A 27413-nucleotide genomic window follows, 5' to 3' on the forward strand; every position below is an offset into this window, starting at 1 on the left:
ACAAATAATATCAGACATACGAAGATGTTTTATGATGATATTATATGATTTAACATCCAAATTAGCGATTGTCAGAGCTAAAAAGTAAGTAATCAAATAGCCACCAGTGATTCAAGCTTGAAGACATAATGTTTTATATAATAAGTGTTATTTACGAAACATTTATAATTATATACAAGTACTACAGTTATTTAATTCCATAAACTTTGTACCACTTAACAAGTTATAACCATTTAAATGACGTACATATTGTTAATTCTATCGAAGCGTCCAAGTAACCCCGATTGGGATACGCGCAAAATCGAAGTTCCAAAACAACGATTTGTCTACAAAAGCGGTTCTTTATTAAATAATACACAAAATTTAGTTACAAACCTCAACTTGTGAGGTGTCTAGGCGTTTAAACGCGTCGTTCAAGAGTGAAAATAGCAAAGACTTCCTGTAAGAGTAACATAAAGAATGATTACAACATACGATAGTCCAAAGACAGCCGATAGCTGTGTCTAAATTTGATAACAGTTTATGAACAACCGAAACTCGAACCAAGAGCAAGCAATATGGAAACTGTTGCGTTTAAACAAATGCATAAAACAGTGTATAACCGTTACAGTAATTAAATTACAGTGATTATAATGATAAATACAATGATAAGTAAATTAAACGTTAAAGATATCTGTGAACATTCCAGAATGTTACAGCACAACTTGAGTTACAACGTAAGTGTGAAAATTGTTGGGCATACAGCTGCCTACTGAATGTAAATAAGTAGTATAAAACAACATACAAAAGAGTAGAAAAGGAACATGTAGGAACAATGTAAAACAAACTTAACACCGCCCCCCAAAGACAGCATGTCTTTCCTTACTTTCGCTGATTAGGTATTAACGTAAAAACATTCAGAGGTGACAATGGTACGATTTACTCTAGCCACAGTCACTCTGAAAAGTCTCTCTATTCTCTACTTTTCGGTCGTCAGCTCCTTCTAATAAACAAATTTTACGTATGTCTCTAATAATTGTACCTTTCCACGTTCTGATCTTCGCTTGTTTCCATAGACCATCTCCTCCTGGGTCAAAACTTACCACGAGGTCTTTAGGCCAGTTATTTCGTGCATAAGTGTCCCCAATAATCAAGACTGGACCGCGAACTTGTAAATCTCGTCTTCCTTGTGTCCATTTTGGTCGCGTCTGTAAGAGTGGCCTATCATTAGGTATTCTTTCTGCTTCAGTCAAACAGGTGGTGAGTGTCTCGTAGGACATAGATACTGCACTCAAAGGTCTGCGTATGCTTCCTATTAATCTTTCCCATACTCGATGATGATTTGCGTAGGGAGTGTTATGGTGCCATTCTATGTTCCAATGAGTCATTTCTGTAGCTACTCTACTATCCTTAAAGTCTGGTAATGGATGTTGTATCTGCTTGTCTAACCCAACTAAAGGGGACATGGATGTAGTTGTCGTAAACTTCTCATCATCATCAGCAGACTGACTAAAACAATCATCTTTCTGATTCTCTCTATCACGCTTGATGTCAATAGAACTCTCAGCAGACGCCACTACAGGAGATACAAGTTTCGTATTTGCAGAGAACTGAGTTGTTGTTGCTTTGCAACTAATTGATGACTCGTGTAGTAGTATCACAGACTTAGCACTAACGTTTACGTCAGAAACACCAGGGAGATCTGTTTCGGCAGAGAACATAACAGATGTTTTCGATGACATTAACTCGCCACTATCTGTTGGAAGAATTTTGTCTGGAGGAGAAATACATCTAAGGTCAATATTCACTACTGTATCGACATGACGATCGTTGGCAGTTTTTAGAAGGTACTCATCGTCAACAGCTGGTAATGAAATAACTTGTTCTAAATCCATTAGATTCTCGTCTGTCGCTTTAAATACAGAATCAAAGGTGTCTATAAGTCGGTTACTTCTTGAATCAGGTGGAGTGTCAAATCCAGAAGAACGAACTGGCGGTAAACCTTGATGAACCCTGGAATCTTCAGTCTCAACAGCGGCTGCTGCTACTATGAGTGAGTGTACATCATCATTATCGACTAAGAGTGCCACATCAGGAGAGTGTTTAAGGCATAAACCAGGATCATCTATGAACGGCAACGAACGATTTGAAGAGTTTTCAGGCGCTACTGTGGCCAAAGAAAGGGGTGGCGTGGGTCTATCCTCGATAGAACTCTTTGCTTCTAAACCGTTTATGAAGACTGAAGATTTAATAAGTTGGTCCGTTGGTCCAAATAAAGCCCATCCTAACATAGTTAGTGAGGCATAGGGTTGTTTAGGTTTTCCGATACGCTGATCGAGGACCCAGTGAACCTCTGGAACGTCGACACCAAGTAACAAACCAACCTTGTCACAGGCTATGGTGAGTAGCTGTACACCTTTCAAGTGTTTCCATCTTTCTTGGAAGTCCGTTGGTGGGATTTCTGCCCTTTTAATAGGTAAGTTATCTATAGTATATGCACCTTCGATTTTTATTCGGTTGGTCTTATCTAAAGACTCAATTTCGAAATTGGCAAGTTCAGCGTTCTGAGATGACGCTCCAATTACCGAAGATATGTTTAATCTTGTCACTGTACCAGAAATTCCTACCTGCTTTGCCACGTCACTAAGCAGTAATGTTGAGTCTGAGCCATTATCTAACAATGCATAGGTATCCACATAACCTGTGGGACCATGTAGCCTGACTGGTACAAAGCCTAAATACGTTCCAGTAGTATGAGTAGAGTTACAACATGCTTGTTTAGCATCAGGTTCTGTGTTGTGAAGAATTCTATGATGGCGTCGCTTGCATCCATCAATTTCACACAACACGGGTTGTCTGCAGTCTGTGGCTCGATGATTGGGTTTTAAACAATTGAAGCAAAGTTTAAACTTCTTCAGCAATTTTACTTTTTCGTTGTGACTTACTTCCAGCAGCTGAGGGCAAGACGCGACTTCGTGGGCATCCGAGCAAATTACACAATGGACTGTCCCTTTAATCGACGAAGTATGGATCTTAGCTCTTATGGAAGCCGACCGGTTGTTCGATATCGTTTGAGCTTTATAGCTTCCGCTTGCTAACTGTCCGTATGTGTTTGTGGCGATTGACACTTTCTTTTCTAAGAATTGCAATAAATCATCAAAATTGGGCTCTAGCCCCTTTCTTAAAATATCGTCCGCGGCCTCCGCCCATTTAAACTGTATACTACGTGGTAGTTGTTTCACTATTCGTTTTATGTTGGTCGAACAATTCAGATCGGCATTCCTGCCCATCTGTGACAAGGCTATCTTACAATTAGTCATGAGTCTTGTCAGTTTCTGTAGGCCCGATATGTCGTCTTGATTCAATGGTGATCCACTTAACAGTTCTGTTAAGAAGGCTTCTACGATGTCATGTGGTCTGCCGAACCGTTCATGTAGAAGTTTAATTGCCTCAATATAACCTTCTTTTTCTGGTAATAAAACACAGTGTTCTATAGCATCCTTTGCTATACCTTCGCAATAGTGTATCAAGTACATTAATTTCTGAGTGTCATCATTTACTCTGTCAGCTATGTTAACCTTGAAACCCTTCATGAACGTCCAAAATTTCAGAGGGCTCCCGTCAAACTTCATGATTTCTATCTTCGGTAAGCTTACTGACACACATAGCGCCTTGACGCTATCTACCTGTGCTTTGAATTGCATTTCATCGCTCGAAAGTACATTGGTGTATCGGTGACTAGCCGTAACTACTGAAGTTTTATCCTCGGATCGAGACCCCGACAATTCGGTAGTCTCCCTAGGTCTTCTCACTTTGTTTGAAGAGTTCGGAGTTAGCTCTAACAATCGCTTGCGTAGTTGGAGTTCTCTAATCTCCAGCTCAATCTTTTCTACTTCCCTTTCCCTAGAGTCCACTTCGTCTTCTACGCTGTATCTAGTCTCTATATAGTTGTCTCCTACCGAGCAACTGTCTTTGGGGTTAGGTTTAACAATATCAAAGGCAAGATTTAAAGGAATAGGTGAGTTCACCTTAGAAACTGAAGGAATAATATTTTCAGCACTGGAATTGTCTGTGTCTTGGGAACTGTCATCGTTGGGATGAATGAACCAAACAGGATTCCGACCAAATTCGTTACAGCAAGTATTCCCTCCAATTAGGACCAAAGTTCAGAACTGTATCCACACCAAATGAGACCAAAGTTGAGAACTGTTAATTCTATCGAAGCGTCCAAGTAACCCCGATTGAGATACGCGCAAAATCGAAGTTCCAAAACAACGATTTGTCTACAAAAGCGGTTCTTTATTAAATAATACACAAAATTTAGTTACAAACCTCAACTTGTGAGGTGTCTAGGCGTTTAAACGCGTCGTTCAAGAATGAAAATAGCAAAGACTTCCTGTAAGAGTAACATAAAGAATGATTACAACATACGATAGTCCAAAGACAGCCGATAGCTGTGTCTAAATTTGATAACAGTTTATGAACAACCGAAACTCGAACCAAGAGCAAGCAATATGGAAACTGTTGCGTTTAAACAAATGCATAAAACAGTGTATAACCGTTACAGTAATTAAATTACAGTGATTATAATGATAAATACAATGATAAGTAAATTAAACGTTAAAGATATCTGTGAACATTCCAGAATGTTACAGCACAACTTGAGTTACAACGTAAGTGTGAAAATTGTTGGGCATACAGCTGCCTACTGAATGTAAATAAGTAGTATAAAACAACATACAAAAGAGTAGAAAAGGAACATGTAGGAACAATGTAAAACAAACTTAACACATATATTTTCATATATAGTATAAAGAAGTATTACTAAAAACAGTAGAATTTTGTTTCGCACTATTACAAGAGGAAATTTTAATTATAAATCGTCTAGAGTTGAAAATGTTTTAAAAGGTGGCGAAAAATAATCAGTAGTTCACTTATCAACTAGATAATCTGATACTGTGTCACAATGAGATGGTGGAGAAGATTTATAGCTCTGGTGGATGATTTTGATGGAGTTTTGTTCTCTGAGCTGGCTCAGAGAACAGTGCCTTATTCTTGTATAGTCATGCAGATGAGTACGCACGGTTGGGAAAATATACCACTAAACCTGTGAAGACATCCTTTTTTCTCACCTGGTAGATAGTGAACATGGCATCAAGATTGAAACCCTTTTAGACTTTGTACCGAGACTCAAATAACCTACCAACAAAAACAAGACTATGTCTCTAACATATAATTTAAAATACGGAGATGAACTCAGTAAAATCTATGTTATGTATTCTAAAGAGATATATATTTGGTCTCTTCGTTTTCCATTTCGTACTATTGGGTAAAACTTTACAAAGGCTACATATTATGAACTCAAACCGCTAATCCACTTTTATATTTATCTTTTTTCTATTTTTTTCTTGAATAACCTTTCGAATTTATAGTTAATACACTTTCAACTTATTTAAGTCATAGTTGATGCAAAAGTTGTCAAATTCATTTACAAAGTACCCATGTATGTCTTATATTGGCTTTTGCAATACAATATGGATCTATCATTATAGAACTTGATAATGATATTTGAAAGCAATTACCCGTTTAAATATTCTTTTAGGAGTAAATTTATTTGAAAATTTAGAATAATCAATCTGAATATAGTTTTTTTTAAAAAAAAAGGAAAAATAATTTTCATATTTATAGACTTATAAATTAATAAAAATAAACCGAAAATTGTAATTCCTAGACCAGCGTTAAGTTGTCACTATGTACTTTCGAGGAATTTTAAAACTTAGAACTAATCAGCTATGTTTAATTTTTCATTACTTTTAATGATTCACCAAATGACATTAGTACGTAAATGAGCATTACTTCTTTTTGACTAAAACAACTTAAATAAATAAAATTCATATTGTTTTGATAGTTAAAGTAATTAATTTCAATCAATAAGTAGGTATGTAAATTAATTACAAGAAAATGAAACCATTTTTTGTTTTTGTTTTTGCAGAATAATTAAATCATTTATTTATCTTAATGAATAAAAGTGATAGTGAGTGTTTAAATTCCTGTATAAGGAAGTAGGTTAATTGATTTAATTGGTAAAAGCAAATAGTCTCTGTAAGGAGACTAATAGATTAGTTTAACTATCCTTCTTGTTCATGTATATATGTATCATTGAGTGGATATATATATATATATATATATATATATTCTAGTCACCATTTACATTTCATTTGTTTTTTGATTGATTTATGCAAATCTATGTGGGTATTAATGTTTCTTTTCATTTGGAAAAATTGATCTGATCGTAATTTTAGTGGATTATATAATTACGTAAGTCAATCAGTCAGTCAACAGCAACGTGGAACTTCGTACGTACGTACATCAGTTCGAGTTGTCACACCACATTAGCACAGAGATGCAGTTGTCGACTTAAATTCCGTAGTGGTAGAGGTAGTAAGAGTACAAGCAGTAATCGGAAAGATTAGGGTTTGGAGATGTTATTTAAAGAGTATAATCGAGTGAAATAAATTTGGGAAGAGAAAAAAAGAGACAAGGAGGATTCAGGAGATTAGAATTTGGTAGAACACAAAGAGTGTATGCACCTGCGCCATTGCAAACGATTTTGAGCCACTTCATTCAGGGTCTCTAACCATCGGTTGCTATCATCTCGCGGTCCCCAACCAGGTAGTCTACACCTACCAACATGACTCAGTCCACTTGTCAGTGACGTAAAATAAATTTAAAACTATATATATATATATATATATATATATATATATATATATATATATATATAAACATTAGGGATTTAAAGTGTAATGTCTAGAAACGATTAGAATTATGATACTTAAAATTTTAGAATTATTAGTTGTGAGTATATCTGGTATAATGAAGTTGACATGATGGATGAAAGTTGTGGTTTAAAAATGAATTCTTTGTTGATAATCATAATTTAATATGACGTAGTCAGTTACTTTGAGCAAAGAAAACGACAGAAATTATGAAAATATGACAGTTAGAGAATTTTAAAAATAAATATATGTCATCTCAACCATGAGTTCAACAAAATACATTTTTTATAAAAGTTAGCTTTATATCATATTTATACCTATTTCTTTATGTATCTATATGGTAACTATTTAAGTTCAGTAGTTTCTTGATTCAATAAATAGATGAATGATTTATTAAAAAAGCGTCAAATCGTTTGAAATAAATAATTATAAATCATTTTTTTTACTATTTTAACAAAAAAATTAAGATTTTAGTTTAAGAAGAGTGAAAAAAATTTATCATATAATATAGCAAATACGTATTAGCCCCACATACACAAGGAGTTGCATTGATGCTGTCCAAACAAGCACAAAATGCACTTATACGATGGGAATCTCATGGACCAAGGATCATCAAAGCCTCCTTCAAAACAAAGAAAGAGGACATTTCAATGAACATCATCCAATGATATGCGCCTACCAACTACTACAATGAAGATGTTAAAGATCAATTCTACGATAAGCTGCAGTCAATCGTCGAGATGTGCCCGATAAAGGACCTGACCATTCTGATGGGAGATTTCAATGCCAAGGTTGGAATGGACAACACTGGATATGAAGACATCAAGGGACGACATGGACTGGGAGAAAGGAAGGAAAATGGTGAGAGATTCGCGAACCTATGTGCCTTCAATAAACTGGTCATAGGAGGCACTATATTCCCACATAAATGCATTCACAAAACCACATGGACTTCACCGGATCACACTACACAAAACCATATCTGCATCAACAAAGATTTCAGGGGGACGATGGAGGACGTGCGGACCAAGAGAGGAGCTGATATAGCATCAGATCATCACTTGCTGGTCGCCAAGATGAAATTGAAACTCAAGAAGCACTGGACAATGGGGCGGACAATATCACAACAGTTTAATACGACCTTTCTTCAGGATATTGACAAACTCAATGAATTCAAGATAACCCTCAGCAATAGGTTCTAGGTCTTTCACGATCTACTCAATGGAGAGGGAACTACCATGGAGAAGAACTAGGAAGGGATTAAGTAAATAATCACTTCAACATGTCACGAGGTTCTGGGCCACAAGAAGCACCATCACAAGGAATGGATCACTGTTGATAGATTGGATAAGATTCAAGAAAGAAGGAACAAGAAGGTAGCAGTCAATACCAGTCGAACAAGAGCAGAAAAAGCCAAGGCACAAGCTGAATACACAGAGGTAAACAAACAAGTGAAGAGGAGCATCAGAACCGACAAACGTAAATATGTCGAAGATTTAGCAATGATGGCGGAAAAGGCTGCAAGAGAAGGAAACATGAGACAACTGTATGACACGACAAAGTAACTCTCTGGAAATCGCCGCAAACCAGAACGACCAGTGAAAAGCAAAGAAGGCGAGGTAATCACCAACATTGAAGAACAGCAAAACAGGTGGGTAGAGCACTTCAAGGAACTCTTGAATCCATTAGTCCCGCTGAACCCACCCAACATCGAAGCATCGCCCATGGACAACAACAACAAATACCTATTAGCAGAAGAGACAAAGAGAAGAAAGAATACACTGAAATAATTCATTGGTTTGAGATTGGTATTACAAAAATATTGAGTCGAGGTCCCTTTCATGATTAACTTTCGTCACTATGACAGTTGGAAATTAAACACAAACTAATATCTTATAACAGAGGTCAGTTTTTAGTCTTCTGATTACTGTGACTTACATAAACCTCAACAGGGTGTATGCTCTATCCTTTGTGTATGAATACGACTTGATATTTTCAAAAATTGTTTTGTTACCAATAAAGTAAAGAGTTTGTGAAGACTATTCAATTAAAAGTTTGTTTCCATAATTAAGAAATGTTTACTTTAGACAACTAAGTAAAACTGGATAGCAGTAAATAGATGTTTCACTCTAGTTCAGCATATCTTGACAAAGCTTTCCTGCCTGCAACCCCATTAAAAATCGAGCCCATGATCTGTATATCTTATACATTGCCCGATAAATTTTTAGCTGAACAATAAATCTGAACTTACACAAAACGAAGGTTTCAAACAAATGGATAATACAGTTGCTGTGATGTTATTAGTCTAACTAAAAAACTTCAGCAGTTTGACACTATTTGCTGGTGCTTAAATGACCCGAATAAAACGGATTTACAGCTGAATATTCAAACATTTTCAACCTCAAAGATTTATGATTTGGTGTTTTTTTATTATCAGGAGTTCTGAAAGCAATAGTTAGACAAGAGAATCAGCATAAAATTAAAAGCAGTCAGGAAATTAATCACTTATCGGTCAAATGGTAGACAAACAAGAATGCATGTTTTAGGGTTATGTTAAACTTCAAATTTAAGTAAAATTTTTAGCTCCTACCAAATCCCCTTTTCCTACAGTACGATTATCATATGAAAATGTCTGTATCGTAACATGAAACTGTGATAGTTTGAAGTATTTGAATTAAAGTACAAACTAGGAATCCCAGACATAACGCAATTTAACCAAGAAGATCTATGCGTACACCAACGAACGCATTATATTTGGAATTCGAAATCAAGCAGTCATCAAGTACAAAGGAATCATTAGTTCATACAAATACCACAGTAACGCAAAGAAGAAAATGAGAAAAATTGTGATTCAAAAAATCTTTACGAATTAAGTTTAGTGTAACAATATGAAGGTATCATTCGAATTATATATTATAAAACCAAGGAGAAAAACAAAGGGGAATATGTTATTGTAACATATGGAAATATAAGCTGCAGAATATTTATGACTAAAAAAGATAAAAATTCTACCATACTTTATATCAGGTTGATACAAAACAGTGTAGTTTCTAGTAGATTCACTTGAACTAATTTGTTAGACAACGATATACAGCTTAGCGTTAACAATAAAAGGAAGTGTGTATATGTGTGTGTGCGACGAAACAGATAACTTTTACCACGGAACAAACTTTTGTGACGAAACACAATTTAGAATCTGTAAATTGTAAACAAAATTTAAAAGTAAAGAACTTAAAATACTTACGAATATAAATGTATCAAAGTCTACACAAATGATTACTGACAAATTATACGGTATATCAAATTTATATAAAATAAAACTATAAAAATACTCCCTATTACTGGGCTTTTCTTCATGAAACAGATTGAGAAGTTTAGTTATACATTTCCAGCACTGTATATTTTGTTGAAATTGAAGTACCTACAAGAATCCACATGTTTAAATATGAAAAAATTAGTTATTTATTTGTAAATAGCTTCATCCAATATTATATTTTTGGTAGAATATGGAATTCCCAGAGCAGCGTATTTCAATAAGTTTCTGTTTCTTATTTCTTAATCGTTCCTGACGATAATTATTGAGTGATCGCCAATTAGATGTTAGTGTGGTGCGTGCTACTTATATTGATATAAGTAGTATATGACGCGAGTCAGGAATGTAATGTCTGGCGGCAGAAGATGGGGAAGATCAAGAAAGGAAGAGCTGGAATAGAAAGTAATTAGTATGGAAATGCAAGAACAATGAAGTTCGAGACAATTATTGAACATTTTGCAAATTAAGTATTATAGTATGGTTTTTCTATTTTACCAAGTAACTCTGTAATTTTGGTAAGTATAACTTGGTTGTCCTCACCTGTGTTCTCCTTCACTACATTAGTAGTTCAGTAATTGACATCTTGAATAATGTGCATCCTTTTTATGTATATTGCGAGCAACCACAATGTCGCTGATTATACTCTTTCCTAACTTGTACAGCGAGAGGTCGTGAACTTTTCACAAATGTACCTGAATAGGTTGTGCAATTAAGTGACATAATGATCTGTTAAAACAAACAAAAAACAGATAACTTGTTGAAATATCTAGATGGCAGGAATAGGTAGGCCAAATTTTCAAGCAGGCCGCCTTCAATATTATCATAGTTTATTAATAAGTTGGACCAGGCTAACGGCAGTTAATAAAAATATTATGTATTTACTATTATTATTATTATTATTATTATTATTATTATTATTATTATTATTATTAGCCTTAAAATGTGAACAACACGTTGGACAGAATTAATATTACCAAAGTTATCAATCTCACTGTTTTTTTATCGGTGGTATTTAGATTTACTGTTGAACTACCGTTTATAATCAGATGATCAGTCGTCTGATTTGTTTTGTTACAATTTGTTTGTAGTGTTAAATATAATTGAGATTTAGCTAACAATGGTGGAATGATAATTAAGATTAAAAAAGGTTGTTTAATATGGATGTTTCATATCGACTGATAATAGTGATTCCGTTTGACACAAATAATTGTAATGATTTTATCTGGATATCCCTATTCTTATGTATCTCACTGTACCACAATAATATCAAAGGATAACAACTGATCTAGGAATTCAAAGAATCATTATTTGGAAATGACAGCGGTACAAACACTTTCAAGTAAACCTCACAAAACTGTGTTTATTTCATTAGTTGGAATAGATGTATAATTTATTTAAAATTCATGAGGACAGAAATGAAAAACTAGCTTCAGCACTTCTTTTGATTATTTTTAAACAATTTATTTCGACAATATTTGAGTTTATCTTCCATAAGTGATAAACTAAACTGTAACTGAAGTCTGTCAGATGTGAGTTTCATAATATACTAGTCGATATTACTTCTAAAATGAAAGTAATATAATATTTCGATGGTTTTAATTATAAATGTTCATATCGATACATCAAGAAGTAATTAATCGTAAAAAATGAGGACTCTATTTCAGCAGATTAGTCTCCAAAATTCAGCTAATTGTTCATTTTAACTTTACTGATGTGGTTAATATAGAAACCTCAATTACAAGTCAGATGCTTATACTATACAAGACAGAAGCTTAAGAGATGAATTCCATGTACATCTTAATAAAAATATCAGTTACACTGATAATAAGATTAATTTGCAGTTGTAAACAAAACTGACTAACCGATACTAATGAGAATAATATACAAAGAAATTATAAATAATAGTGTATAACCTCATCAATGGTGACACACTAAATCCAAAAGAATTTCCATTAATTTTTTCTGTATTCAATAATAGGTATCACAAAAAAATAATTCCAATTTCTAATAAAATCCAGGAGTTTATTTAGGCGGTTTATGAAGAGTTACTTAGTTTAATAAAGGTCTTGGTTACTGGCAGATATCAGCTGGAGAAGCGAAGAAAAATAGAGATCGTTGAGAAGCCATCTTTTGTCCTAAACCGAGATTTATCAATAGTTCGCATTCATGACTTGATATGAAGTCGAACTCAGTGCTTCAGGTGTTTTTATAATCACGACATTACTTTGTCATTAGGATGAAATCTTACTTACCTACTTACTTACTTACTTACTTACTTACTTACTTACTTACTTACTTACTTACTTACTTACTTACTTACTTACTTACTTACTTACTTACTTACTTACTTACTTACTTACTTACTTACTTACTTACTTACTTATGCCTGTTACCCCTTATGGAGTAGCGTGGGCCGCCCACCAGCATTCTTCATCCAAGTGAAATATACTAACCGCCATTAATTTATGAAATACTTCAGTTCGATCCTTCTTAAGGTGATGGGTGTATATTGATGAAAAGAACCAAACTTGGAAAGAAGCTTTTAGTGATTCACCTGTACGTGTAAATCTATAAAGGATATCATCTTCAGCCTTTATTATTTTTTAGTCCTTCCAGTGTTTATTTTGGAATCCTTAGTTATCGATAGCTTGGTGATCATGGATTAGAATACACTAATGGGGATGACGACAAAAGATGTAAATGAAATATAGATCCTATCTAACTTTTTATATCTTCTAGCGATTGATCTTGTTAATACAATATAATAATAAAAGCTACATTAACTCCGTTCTTGGTTCCCACGTCTTCCATTGTACTTCTGAATTTTTACTGATGCAAATATTATCGACGTGATTTTCTGTAGTGTGATCCGCTGATACCCATGTACCTTTGTGTATGTGGTTGTGAAAGAATACTGTGCCATCTATAAACATTTTGTTGAATGAACATAAATTTGCGAATCTGTCACCATTCTCATCCCTTTCTCACAATCAGTCCATGTGTCTCCTGATATCTTCATACCCGATGTTTTTCATTCTGACCTTGGAGTTTAAGTCTCCCATCATGACTGTCAGGTCGTTTCCTGGGCACTTCACTATGATCGGTTGCAGCCTCTCACAAAACTGGTCTGTATCGTCGTTATCGTTATAATTGTTGGTGCGTAACATTGTTTGTGATTCCCTCCTTTGTTTTGAATGATGATTTGATGATCCTAGATCCATGAGATTCCTATCTTATGAATACTATGCGTGCTTCTTTGGGCAGCATCACTTCCACCTCTTATGTGTGTGAGGCATTTCCTTCTTCATTTTTTCTATCTGGCTTGCGTCCAGTGGGTTTCACTTATTTCAAGCATTACCAGATTATATCTTTTTATTCTCAAGTCTACTTGAAATGGTCCACTCGGCCTTTCATGTTGTGCGAACATTCCATGAGCCTATTTTAATTAGTACTCTGCTTTTTAGAAGGGGCAAGGACCTCATGATCTCTGAAGAATCTCAGCTTTCACCATGAGGCTCCGTAACTCTTTTGATTTGGTTTGTGTTTTTCAGATTTTCTTCTACAGGATGGGGTTTCCGACACCATGCGCAACCCTCCTTCGTCCGGGCTTGGAACCGGCAGTAACGGTGTAACAGCTCCAGGCGGAGTTATGAATGACATTTATATGAAAATATGCAACATATGAAACATGGTAAGCTGGTGGAAAAACGAAAACTTTCATGTCTAATAAAGGCTCTAGGTTACATGTGAATTATCGATAAGATCGAATATATGAGTGTATAGAATAACCCAAAAAGATCAAAGTCATTTGTCTGTTCAAAAGTTAGAATAAATTTATGTTCACGTTCAAGTCACACCATAATAGACTTAATAGTTTACCAGTTCAGAAAGCATCAAAAAGCCTTTGGATTTCAGTGTTTTCTTGTAAAGTGTTGTAGCTATTAGTTCATAATGAAGCCACAAATAAAGTGACTGAGTAATACTCTTTAATTGTTTTCACTGTAAAATAAATGGTTAAAAAACAAATTGTATTTCCAAATAGATTCCTACTTAGCCTTAAAGCAAAACAAACGTGCACATGTATTCAATGACACATACAAGATTTAGATGTTTATCATCTCTCGAAATAGTTGAAATACATTATGGTTATAGTGGTGTTGAGTTCTGCAAACTGGTCGTTCTCAAGAAGAACCTTTTATGATTGTATGCGTTGACAATATTATCCGGAACGACAATCAAAGCTTTATATTCTAGTGAATGTAATTCATCAAAATCACTCGACATAGTTGTAAATATTTTCCTTCATTTCACTATAGAATTAGTTCCAATCATATCTTAGACTCTGGCATATCATTACTACTGAATATTTTTACAAAATACAATTTAACTAAAGACCTGTTTATCACATCTTTTTCTCGGTTAATTATTATCAGTTCAAAACACAAAACGATTGATTTAAAATTGTAAGTGATGACTAGATACTCAATTTGAGAAAATAAGTGTATTCTTCACCCTGTTTTGTTTTGAATATTCTATGGTTTAATTGAATTCCTTGAGGAAAAATAAACAGTTTTTCTGGTTCAATGATTCCGAGTTTTAGAAATTTCCCTATTTTAACACTTAATTATCACTAAGTCAAGGTTTTTTATACAATATGTTTTACATTGTTATATTTCAAAAGCTACAAAAAAAGATGACAGACAACTAAATGTCCATTTCGTTTCTTTTCGAGATTACTAAGGCGTATTTAGGGTGGGACTATAATTTATGGACGATCTTTGAGTAACGCTGAAATGACCTTGGAATATCCACCTAGTTACTAGGATTATATATTAGTATGGGGAACTCGGATTAGGATTTATATTTGAACATTAGGGTTAGGAATTAGATTTAATGTTTTCATCGCGATGTGACATCAGGTATAGTGCCAAAATGGTATTTAGCCAAATTAGTGAATGAATTTCTCGCCGAAATTCAAGATTTATCTTAAACCTGACTGGTTTGTTCATAAATTATAGTTTCACTGTATTCAGAATTAACTTTTATCGAGATAAAAAAAATATTATTAATGAACATGGCCGGTAGGTTGTAATGTATTAACTGTTAAACTTTCAATGTCTGTTCACTATTTTCATTACAGGAAAACAACTTCTTGCTACATATAACCAATTTGAAAATTAGAAGTGAGATCAATTAAAAGTGGAATCATAACAAAGTAAATTCAGCATTGTTTACAATGACAGTCTTATAAGAAGAAATTTATTTACTAGAACTTTTCAATACATTCTGAACACAAGATCGCTGAATTATACACCGGTAAAGATAATGATAACAATGAAGCGAATAAAGCTTGAATCCCGTTTTCATTAGTAAGCAATGGTGATACTTTTTACATTTAAAATACTGGATTGTTTCCCAATATATTATAAGCAGGTAACTAACAAAACTTACAATAGATATATAACAGCACTGCATTGCTAATAAAATGGTGGAGTTTTTGTTAAATTTCATCTATATGAGTTATTGTATTTTGATTGAAATATCTTAAGAAAATGTAGTACATTGTCTTTAGAAATCGTTGAGGAATACTAGGCAAAAGCTAAACAAAAAACCCTGTGTTACCAACTCATTTGGAATTATTGATTTCAGGTTGTATATCAAGTTTTCCTATCGTTTGAACTTTATTAAATCATCAGTATAAGAAAATATAAACTCATACAAACTGTAATTTACTGGTTAACTTCACTTATTAACTGAACATTTTATGAAAATAAATTCTGATCCAAGTTAAACAAGTAAGATAATCAGTTGTGTAATCTCAAACCAGAATGAAATAACTATCTTATATTACTTAATACATAATAATTCGTTGTTTATTACTAAGTTTATGATGAAAATTACCTTCGTCAATCTAAATCTTGACATTTCAATATGAATTTATCATCAAATTAAAAAATAATAATAATAAGTGGTCAATATCAGAAGGGGTTTTGTGAAGATTTTAGTAATTTCACTAGTTGAAATCATGAGTCAATTGAAGCTGAAAACCTGGAAGTACTGGACGGCCGTTTCGTCCTGGTATGGGACTCCTCAGCAGTGCGCATCCGCGACCCATACTAGGATGAAACGGCCGTCCAGTACTTCCAGGTTTTCCATGGTGGTCTAGCTTCAATTGACTCATGATTTCAACTTGTGAAATTTCTAAAAATCTCCACAAAACCCATTCTGATAATAATTATTATTATCTGAAAGTTAATTTAAATATCATAATATAAATGTTTTCTATTATTCTAATGTACCGCAGTTCTTAATGACAAATATGTATTATTTGAAATGGTATCTTATGAAATCATTCAAATATTTTTATGTCATATTTCATAGAATTCACTAGGAATATTTATTATTATATTTTGACAATTCCATTTTGTACTTTAATTATCTGATTATCTTTTTTTGAAGTATCGAAATATTTATGAAAATTCAGATTTGATTCTAATTTCGTGTTCGTCAATAATAACCGCCCCTAAATGCCCTGGTACGACCGAGAGTGGGAATAGTCAGTTCTCCCTCTTGAAATACTCTTACATGGCCATCCATATACAGCTGCTGCCAGGGAAGCTCTACTCACTGCCTTCTCATGGTGAGGGTGTGGTTTGTGAAACTGAGAGGACGTAAAGCGAATGTCCGGCGCTGTGGACATGGAGGATTCACTTAGAGGATTTAGAACACCCTGATTCCCAACCAATGGTACATATGGGATCCAGGATCTTCAGGGAACAAATGGCGTATGAACCAATTGTTGGCCACCGATTAACATGGGACTGCATCTCCTGGCGTTACTTCACTGCCTTTTGGAGTAGACCTTTAGATCGAAGGCTCCTGGTGTGACCTAAGAAAACCACCTGCTTCGGTCTGGGTACCCGGACAGTATCACAACCCACACACAAATAAAATGAAATGATTGTGTGGCGTATATGTATCTAGTACCTCTTTGTACCAATATTTATGTGTTCAAATAAATCAAATAAATAAATAATAATCAAGTTTGGAAATGCTGATTGGCAATGAACTTTTCTTATGAGTTCAAAATTCACAAGGTTAGTGGAATGAATTGTGGTAAGCGTTCTGAGTAGAAAAATAAATGGTTATTCATGAACTAAACTACATCTGTCCTCTGATAAAAACTATTCAAAAGTAACTTTTAGAAAAAAATCTCATATGTTTGTATAATTCCACCATTTGACTGTCAGACCAGTCCAAGCATTATAAAGAGCAGTTAACTGTTATTCTGTCTTCTGAGATCAGTATTTTGAAAGAGTGCACTAAAATAGACTACATTCATGAACTAGTTCTGAGGTGTTTATTACTATTTGCGATTAGGGGATAACAGTAATTCCCCCATAAATTTTTATCAAATGCAAAAAGTTCTTTTGAAAGTTTAAATGTGCTATACTTAATTCGGTAGATAAAGAGAGTTATTTCTGATTAAAAGTTGCAGCTTATTTATTAAAGAATCTGAATGCCAATGGTTTGAAAATATGGACATTTGTTTATAAACTTATTGATCGTCCACTCAAAATAGCTTGAAATTATTAAGATTTAAAGACATTCATGAATATTCCCATTAGGTGTTGCAGTACATTAGCGCTTATTGTTGTCGATTCCGTAATCTCCACTAAATGCTTCTTTGGCCTCCATAATTTTGAATGATTCTCCGAGTGACACTAGTTAGCGATATAAATTAACTGTAAAGAAAACCAGTCTGCTTAACTAATCCAATCAAATATTATTGACTAGCCAGAAGACAATGGTTATAGATTTTAATAAGATAATGATAATTTCCATATATCTCTTAAAGTTATTATTTTTTCTTTGAACTTTACTGATTGGGATATTTTAAAGATCCATAAAGCTTAACATATAAATCGAACAGATTATATGAATCTTCTCTCGATAACTAACTGTTCCATTATAAATAGTTTGCCTGTGTTATTGAAAGCAATTTTCTATACAAAAGTAACACCCATCTTTAGTGAGCAGATGAGTAAGCGTGTAGATAAGGTCAAATAAATGTGTGTTTTTTAAGTAAGCAAATTAGAAAGGTTCATCCTATTGGTTCTTTTTATAAATTTAAACAAAACAAAAAAGACAATATTTGCATAATGTGATGAATTCATTGAACGTTGTTGCTCTCTGTTAAGTTACTTACAAGCTTATAAGTTTAGTTGGTTCAAAGTACTGATATGGAATTTTAAAGCAATAATTTGTCATGAAAGATCAGTCATATAATTTAGAAAGTTTGACTGTAGCGTCAACTAAAGTTTGAGAGAATTTCTTTATAAAAGTAATAATAGTGATAGTTCAAGAAGTTTGTTGCGTAATATGACGAAAGATTTATTGAGAATATCATTAAATTACCAAACAATAACCATAACTTCTTACCAAGGTAGCCGAAGGTTAGTCACATAATCTTTTTTTAAAAAAAGGTCGTTTTCACCAAACTACTATGGTCTCTACGAATTGTAACAGAATAAAACTGTATTGTTTATTGATTATTATGAATGGGAACATTGTGTTCTGTGTTCAAAAGGTAGTGCTCAGTCGAACTGTAAAAACTACTTTCCTCTCTGAGATGGTTCTTAGGTTTATACTAGCTAAAATGAGCGGAAATATTTGCTTTTCTGACCCTTTTGCACGTTCTTGTAAATTTGGTAAGATGACATAGAAAGTCCACTAGTCTTCTCAGTTTTGAGGTAATGGTATGTGTCTTGAATGTTGATTAGTGTCGATTTTGTTATATTCATAGCTCCTTACAGTCCTTGATTAGTCGTCTTGGCAATTTGGCCATCTACGAAGATCAATCAGATGAATAAATGTTTCTTCTCTGGATCATAGGCTCCCTACTTGTATGGTGTTCCATACTATATGTATTTGTAAATGAACAAGGGTAGACATCTTTCTGAGGAAGTTTCTATTTTAACATACTTTCTCCTCGTTCGTCTTTTAAAAATAACTTTTAAACTATGACGGAAGATTTTCAAATTTATCGGACAGAAGCTGTGAAATAATATATAGTGTTCACTTCATGTTTTTACCGCGGGTATATGGTCAGTTCTTCAAGCGATACCAAAGTCTAGGAAGTGAAGCATCCTATCCAACCCATTTCCCATCGTAAATTGATATTATAATATTCCATGTTAAATGTTTCAAACAGCTAATTTATATGGTTTTTATTGTAACACGAAATAATATATCAATATATCTTGCATACAGTACTATGTTTATGATGATAGCCAGTACTTTTGTTCTTCCCTGATTCCCAATAAGTTTCTAAGGGAGAATAGGTCACAAAAGATTACCCATTACTAAACCACACACTTGACAACATGATTTTCTGTTGCATTTGAACTGATCTTTTTCTATGCATAGTTTTATTAACTAGCTGAGTTATACCTTTGGCATGGATATATATTTTAAATTTTGGCTGATAATGTCGATGGTTTCTTTTAGGTGGATTTGGGTAAACGATGATATTTTGTGGGAGTTCATAAATTTATTCGAAATATTCACTTCCGAAAACTCAAATGTACCTTATAAATTGTGCACAGTCAGTTAGTGTAAGCTGATTATAATATTATTTCCCAATTGAAGAACTAAATTATTACAGTCGGAAAGATAGACCGATGTGAATTCATCTCATCCATGTGAACTTATAATTTCAAATGTTCCAATGAAACAAGTTTTACCAAGTACACAATTAGGCAGTTCCGTCATCCAATCTCCGAACATCTTACTTGATGGCTTAATCAGGAATAATAAAGGTCAACCGGGAATATCATACTAAGGCAATTGATTAACAAAAGACACCAAATCGAAATTAACAAATCCTTTCAAGTTATTCAGTATGTTTCATCAAACTGTCTTCATTTTCTACATATAGATTTTTGGATTTAGCTAAAGCTACTTGCGTCCATCTTAACAAATCTTGATCTTTACTTTTTTTGATGACATAATCATTGTCCAGCTAAGTATATGTAAATCATTCCGTCGATGTAAAATGACTACAAAATACTAACCAAGTTAACTTTTCAGAATTGTAGTTATAACGTATCTCAGCTTGTCTTAAGATGTATTAGTTCAATCATCTCTTATTACACAAACAACTCCTTCAATAACCTTTAATTTGTCACAGCTTTCTGTGTTCATTTGTCTAGATTAAGAAACATTTTAACTGATAAATTTTGTGAACATTATTAATTATGGATAGAAACAGCTGACTAAAATTATACAATCTCACTTGAATTATTTTTGTCATTATTTTATTGAAATGTAACTAATCTATTTTGTGATTATACAATCAGTAACATACTCGAAATGTTCTTAAATTAGTTTCCATGTGAAAATTCAATAATTTTGTCGATCACATGTTAACAATAATAATAATAATAACGTTTGACATAGTTAACGACTCTTAAGCTTATAATCAATGTTTTGGATTTCCATTCATCCAAGTGAAAAACAAAAATAAAAAACAAACAAGTAATGCAATTATAAAGAATCCATCTATCAAAGAAAACAAATTTTCACTTAGAATAGATTCTGATCAAATGATTGATATTTCCCTATAACTTCGGCAGAATTGTTTAGTTACTACAATTAGAATGAATGACATTATAACGAGTTAAATCAATATTAAAGCTGAAAAGAACTGAACAATAAATATGAATTTCAATAGTTGAGATCATGAGTTAATAGAAGCTAGACTACCATGGGAAACCTGGAAGCACTGGACGACCGTTTCATCCGATCGTGGGACTCCTCAGCAGTGCGCATCCCTGACCAGGTTCTCCCTGGTGGTCTAGCTTCAAATGACTCATGATCACAACTACTGAAATTACTATAATATCCAAAAAAACCCTTTTCATACTAATCAGCATATGCCCACTAGTGACTGGTTTCAAGAGGTATTTCCTGGAGCTCTGGGGAGAAGCAGTGACCAGTGGAGTTCAACCAGGTCCGTCGTGATATAGTAGCTCATTGAAGACAATGGTGGATGTGTCGCTCAATTTCGTGGATTAGTTGAAGTTAGACATTAACACCATTGGATGTCGGCCGGCTCAGTGGTCTAGAGGTCAATCGTTCGCGCTTGAGACCGATGGGTCCGGTGTTAGAATCTCGAGAGGTGGGATCGTGGATGCGCACTGCTAAGGAGTCCCACTATAGAACGAAACGGCCGTCCAGTGCTTCCAGGTTTTCCATGGTGGTCTAGCTTCTATTGACTCATGGTCTCAACTATTGAAACTACTATAACACTCACAGAAACTCCTTCTGGTACTAATAAATACGAAGTTCATTTCTGTTTCTACAATCCTCCTGATTACATTTAATCTCAATTTCAACATTTTATCGTGCTGAGCCATCCTTTTTCAATGATAATTTCCCTATTTATCTTTTGATGAATATTTAAGCCATTAATAATGAAACGATTATTAGTTTCCCTGTTTAAAATTTTTTAATACCTTTGTTTATTTAAACTCACTGTCACCATGTCTAACGGAAGTTTATTATCATTATTATTGTAATTATTATCATCCTGAAAAAATAAGTATACATATATGTTTGTGATTGTATAGCTTTGAAAATAAATTCGACGAAAAGAAAACTTAAAGAGAGCAAGAACAAAGATTGGTGTAGAATAGCATGAATTCATTTTATTTCGTTAGGTTCCCATCAGCTGCTTACAACCTAAATTATTTGAACCAATCTTTCGTATTTAAATATGAAGTTGTTTACATCTAATTACCGTCGATCAATTACTTTGAGGCTGATTGCCATTCCTTAACGTGAGATAATTATATCCAATTGACTGAAAAAATGAATCTAAAACGTAACATAGGAATTATGTATTATAGTGTCCATATTACAGCTCGATTGATAGAATTCAACTAGCACTAAGAAGTGAATAAAAATAACATTGGTTATCACTTAGTGAATATTTATTTCCAATATCTCAATCTTACTAGGAGTTGGCCGCGGCCTGAACTGGTTAATAATAATGTCTCAGACTGTGAAGTGAGGTAACAAAGACTCAAATCCCCTGAAAACTTCAGGTATACCATAGTGACTTGTGCCAGTTAACACAAAACCTAGGTCCAGACCTTCCTGTTAATTGCCTTCAAATATCTAATATTGAGAATCTCACGTTCTCTTTACTAATCTCCCCTTAAGTTGTTTTAATATGGGTAAACTGAGAATTAATTGTTATTATTAGCAGCTGTAAATAAAGCTTGACATTTCATGGTTATATTATGAGAGCAATTAACTTGACTTGGTCTACGGTAGGTCACAAAAAACTATGCTTTACTACTAGATTAAGTCATATAAGATAAATTGATAGTTAAACTTCTACCATTATTTATGACATGGGTAAAGCCGTTATGATTATTTAATAAATAACTTGAGAAAATATTGCTCCTCCTTGGTTGATTTTACTCAAATTCTATTACTCACGTACACATTACTTCCGGATAATATAAACTGAAGTTTAAATTTTTACTGTCTCACTTATTTAGCCACTTATCAACAAGTATATCTGATCAACCAATGGGTTTATCTTAAAATGGACAAAACTAATTGATGTATTGTAAAACATGTGTTACTTTAAATCTAATACTGATTATAGAATGATGTTAAAATAATTACGTATTATTAGAACGCGGTCATTAGAGAGTGTCTGATCTCAAGTCAATGACCTAGGTCGGAGTCACACTCATTCCAAACATATATCGAGAGTAATATGTTACTTTTCGACTACTGTATTGAGATCTACTGGCTCACATTTACGCCTTCAGGACGCAATAGAACTGAAGTGAATGACAGTTGCACGATATAATGGAAAGACCAAATTTAGAAATGTCATATATTTGATTTCAACCCGATGGTTACAAGTTATTCCATTGCTTACGAGTCATTACATACTTACATACGCCTGTTACCCCTCATAGAGTAGCATAGACCACCCAATAGCGTTCTCCATCCAAACTTATCCTAGGCAAGCCTTTGCAATTATTTCCGGTTGCTATTCATCCTTCCCATGTCTGCTTCCGATTCCCCAATTTGTGTGTTCTTCGGTCTTCTTCTTTTCCGTCCCACTTCAGGATTCCAAGTTCGCGCTTGCCTCATGATGCAGTTTGGTGACTTCCGTAATGTATGTCCTATCCACTTCTAACGCCTTTTCCTAATTTCTTCCTCAGCTGGAAGTTAGTTTGTCCTCTCCCACAGTAGGCTGTTGCTGATGGTATCTGGTCAACGGACATTGAGTATCCTAAGTAGACAGTACAAAATTTTACCTTTTTGATGATGATTGTGGTAGTTCTCCAAGTACTGTGTTGACATTCGTATTGAAGATTCTGACTTTGATGTAAGTTAACAGTTTCCTGAGTTCCATATGTTCTTCAACTGTAGGAATGAGGCCCTTGCTTTACCAATCCATGCCTTTACGTCTGCACCAGATCCTCCACGTTCATCAATGATGCTGCCCAGATACGTGAAAGATTTCACATCTTCCAGAGCTACTGCCACAATAGTTATCTTCATCCGCATTTGTTAAGTGTTTCGGATAGAAGGGCCGGGTCATCCGCGATGTTCAAATCTTCTAACTGATTCCGAGGTGTACATTGTATTGCGTGCATCCCCTCAGATGTGGAGGTTTTCATAAACCAGTGAACCACTAGAGGGAAAAGAAAGGAGGGGAGTAAGCAACCATTTCTGATACCGGTCCTCACTTGGAATGAGTTTGTCAGCTGACCTCCATGCACCACTTTGCAGTGTAGTTCATCGTATGAATTCTGGATGATGTTGGCGACCATCTCAGATACACAATAGTGTCGAACAAATTTCCATATAGCCCTCCTATCTACACTGTCAAACGCCTTCTCATAATCAATGAATTTGATGTATAGTGACGAATTCCATTCAGCTGATTGTTCAACGAGAATCCGTAGTGTCGCAGTTTAGTCTATGCATGACCAATCCTTACGGAATCCGGTCTGCTGATCTCGAAGCTGGACGTCTAATGGATCTTTCATCCGGTTCAGCCACACTGTTGAAAATTTCTCCTGGTACCGATAGTAGTGTGATGCCTCTGTAGTTCTCACACTTACTCAGAATTCCTTTCTTTGGTATTTTGATGAATTGTCCTTCTTTCTAGTGTGTCGGCACTAGTTCCTCCACCCAAATCTTCCTGAATAGAAAGTGGAGCATGTTTGCAACTACTTCTATGTGGGGTTTCAGTGTTTCGGATGGTATATTGTCAGTTCCTGATAATTTCCCACTCTTGACTTGTCTGATGGTCATCCTGATTTCTTCGATCGTTGGTGGAGTGAGATCTATAGGAAGGTCTGTTGGTGCTACCTCGATGTCTGGTGGGTTCAGTGGGGCTGGTCCATTCAAAAGTTCTTCAATATGTTCTATCCATTCATTCCTCTGTTCTTGAATCTCAGTGATTGGCTTGCCTTCTTTGTCCTTGACTGATCTCTATGGTTTACTATATTTCCCTACTAGTTTCTTCTTCATATCATACAGCTGTCTCATATTTCCTTCTGTTGCAGCTTTATCCGCTGTCGTTGCTAGCTCTTCTACGTATTTCTGCTTGTCGGCTCTAGTGCTCTTCTTCACTTGCTTGTTTGTTTCAGTGTATTCAGATTGTGCTTTGACTTTATCTGTTCTCGTTCGGCTGTTATTAATTGCAGCCTTCTTGTTCTTGCTTTCTTGAATCTTGTCCAGGATTTCGATAAAGATTTATTACTTATGATGATGCTTCACGAGGCCCAGCACCTCTTGACTTGTTAAGGCTAGTACTTCTTTGATCCCTTTACAACTGTTCATTATAGTAGTTTCTTCTTCTTTCAGTATATTCTGTGAGGCTTGAAATCTATTATTGAGAGCTATCGAGAATTCGTTGGGTTTGTCAGTATCTAAATGCAACGTTGTACTAAACATTTGTAATACTGATTCTCCACCTGTCTATCTCTTCTTTAGCTTCAGTTTCAGCTTAGCAAACATCAGATGATGACGATGATCAGAAGCTATGTCAGCTCCTCTCATGGTTCTTACGTCTTCCATTGTACTTCTGAAGTTTTATTGATGCAAATATTATCGATGTGGTTCCGTGTAGTGTGATCCGATGAGACTCATGTAGCTTTGTGTATGCATTTGTGGAAGAATATCATGCCACCTATAAACATTTTGTTGAATAAATGTAAATTCGCATATCTCTTGTTTCTGTTCCTTTCTCACAATCAGTCCATGTGTCTCATGATATCTTCACACCTGATGTTCTCCATTCTGACTTTGGCGTTTACGTCTCGCATCAATATGGTCAGGTTGTTTCATGGGCACTTCACTGATCTATATCGTCGTCGTCACCATCATTGGTGAGTGCATAACATCGGATAACATTGATTGTGATTCCTTCCTTCTTTGTTTTGAAAGATGCTTTGATGATTCTGGATCCTTAAGATTCTCATTCTATGAATAGATACGTGCTTCTTTAGACAGCATCAAAGTGACTACTTGAGTGTGTGGAGCGCTTTCTTACCCCTGATCAAAGTGCAGAAGTATCCTTCCCAAATCTATCGTTTTCTGTCCACCTTAAGTCCAATATCTTTAACTAATTTCGAGCACCCTGAAGTTGTATCTCCTCATTTTCACTGCTATTTGATTGGTTCTCCTGGTCTCCTACATTGTCCAAACATTCCATGTAGCTATATTAGTTGTTGCTTTGGTTGTTAGAAGGGATATCGGCCTCTTGACTCTCGAAGAGTACCAACTTTCACCGTGATGCGTGATAATTCTTTTGAATGAAGATTCTTCAAGTCAGAGGGAAAAGTGTAAATGTTTTAAATTGTTTATTTTAGTCAACGTTGTTTAAGTAATGTTGTTTTGTCCGGGATGGTGTTGCTGACTATGTGTCAAACGCTCCTCTTTTGTGTGAGCTCGGGACCGGCAGTGATCCTATAAGAGCTACAGGTGGAGTTCTGTTTTAGCCTAGTCTTAGAATATCCGTAGAAATACCCATACTCGCTACCCAACTAGAAATCGTATGGAAAACCTTCAGATATTGTGCTAAATATGAAACCAGTTTGCAAATGAGTCAAATTCCGACGATTCATCACTCAGTCAGTAATGGAAACATATTCCAAATTAAACAATCTCTACCAATCTCTTAGCCGAATAAGGAAATTTGATCGATTCAACAACAACAACAACAACGAAAAATGAATATCGAAAACTCATTGATGATATCAATATAAGTAATATAACTTAATTTATATAAACAAATTATGTTTATCAATTCATTTCTTCATTTTAAATTGTTCATTCATTTTGTACATAATTATAGTTTGTTTTAATTTCCTTAACTTTAAAACAATTAGCCCCTTTGATAAATTTCGATAATGCAATGAGAAGACGAAGTTTATCAGAATTATGTGATATATTTGCGCAATACATTTCCAACAATCTAATCACGCATATACTTGTTAAGACATTTTCATATGAAAATTAAAGGTCAACTAGATAGATTAAAGGTAAGCCATAACAAAGAGGAAAATGATATTAAAGTACACAAAAACAATGTGATTACCACTCTGGATAGTAAATCAGAATTACCAAGGTAGGTTAAGTGTAAGGACAAATTGTTTTTGAACGCATAAAGGGGGTTTCAATAGCCACGGTTTCAATAAAACTTAGTATATGTCCTTGAAGGTTTTTGCATAACATTACAAATGCTGACTTGATGTCAACCTTATGACCAGTCTCAATCAAATGTTTCTTAATGGGGGATGATGTCTGTCTACCCTGTGATCTTGTTTCACCATTGGAATTCATTTGTTTCTGCTGCCATTTTGGTATGTGTTCACCCACCCTTATTGAGTCAATGATCACGATTGCTCCTCCCTATATACGCGTTCCCGCACATACTTTATTTAAATCAATATGTATGAGTTAAAAATTACAAAAACTAATTAGAATATAAACATTTAGTGTTTTGCTGTTTATCTCAAATTTTACAAAATATGGACAGTGCTAGACGTACAGTCTAAAAATAAACACCAAACATACTTAAAGCTATCTTATGATGTATAACAGCAACAGTACCAAAGGCATTCTTTTCCTATTTTTATTCAGACTGATTTGAATCAGTATACCCATTAAAAACAGGCAGCCCTACTTATTAAACTGATCTATTTCGTTACGGGGTTCAAGCACTATACTATGAATCTATAAACTAAACTGAATTATACGACAACCAAGAATACTAAACTAAGCGACTGTCATAA

General features: G+C 34.4%; 1 protein-coding gene across 1 annotated transcript; it reads right to left on the reverse strand.

Moving 5' to 3' along the window:
- Positions 1–246: 246 nt before the first annotated feature.
- MS3_00000251 (uncharacterized protein) lies at positions 247–4727 on the reverse strand. The gene is made up of 2 exons (XM_051208092.1): positions 376–4727; positions 247–326 (listed from the first exon to the last, which is right to left on the reverse strand). Exon 1 carries the CDS (start codon positions 3681–3683, stop codon positions 924–926), a length of 2760 nt encoding a protein of 919 aa, XP_051067656.1. The 5' UTR covers positions 3684–4727; the 3' UTR covers positions 247–326; positions 376–923.
- Positions 4728–27413: the final 22686 nt, after the last annotated feature.

The sequence above is a fragment of the Schistosoma haematobium genome, chromosome 2 (genome assembly GCF_000699445.3).
Source record: "Schistosoma haematobium chromosome 2, whole genome shotgun sequence".
In the NCBI taxonomy this organism is placed as follows: Eukaryota; Metazoa; Platyhelminthes; class Trematoda; order Strigeidida; family Schistosomatidae; genus Schistosoma; species Schistosoma haematobium.

Bases quoted from the DNA above. Each gene is read 5' to 3' on its own strand.
- MS3_00000251 (XM_051208092.1), bottom strand. From the start codon at position 3,683: ATGCAATTCAAAGCACAGGTAGATAGCGTCAAGGCGCTATGTGTGTCA.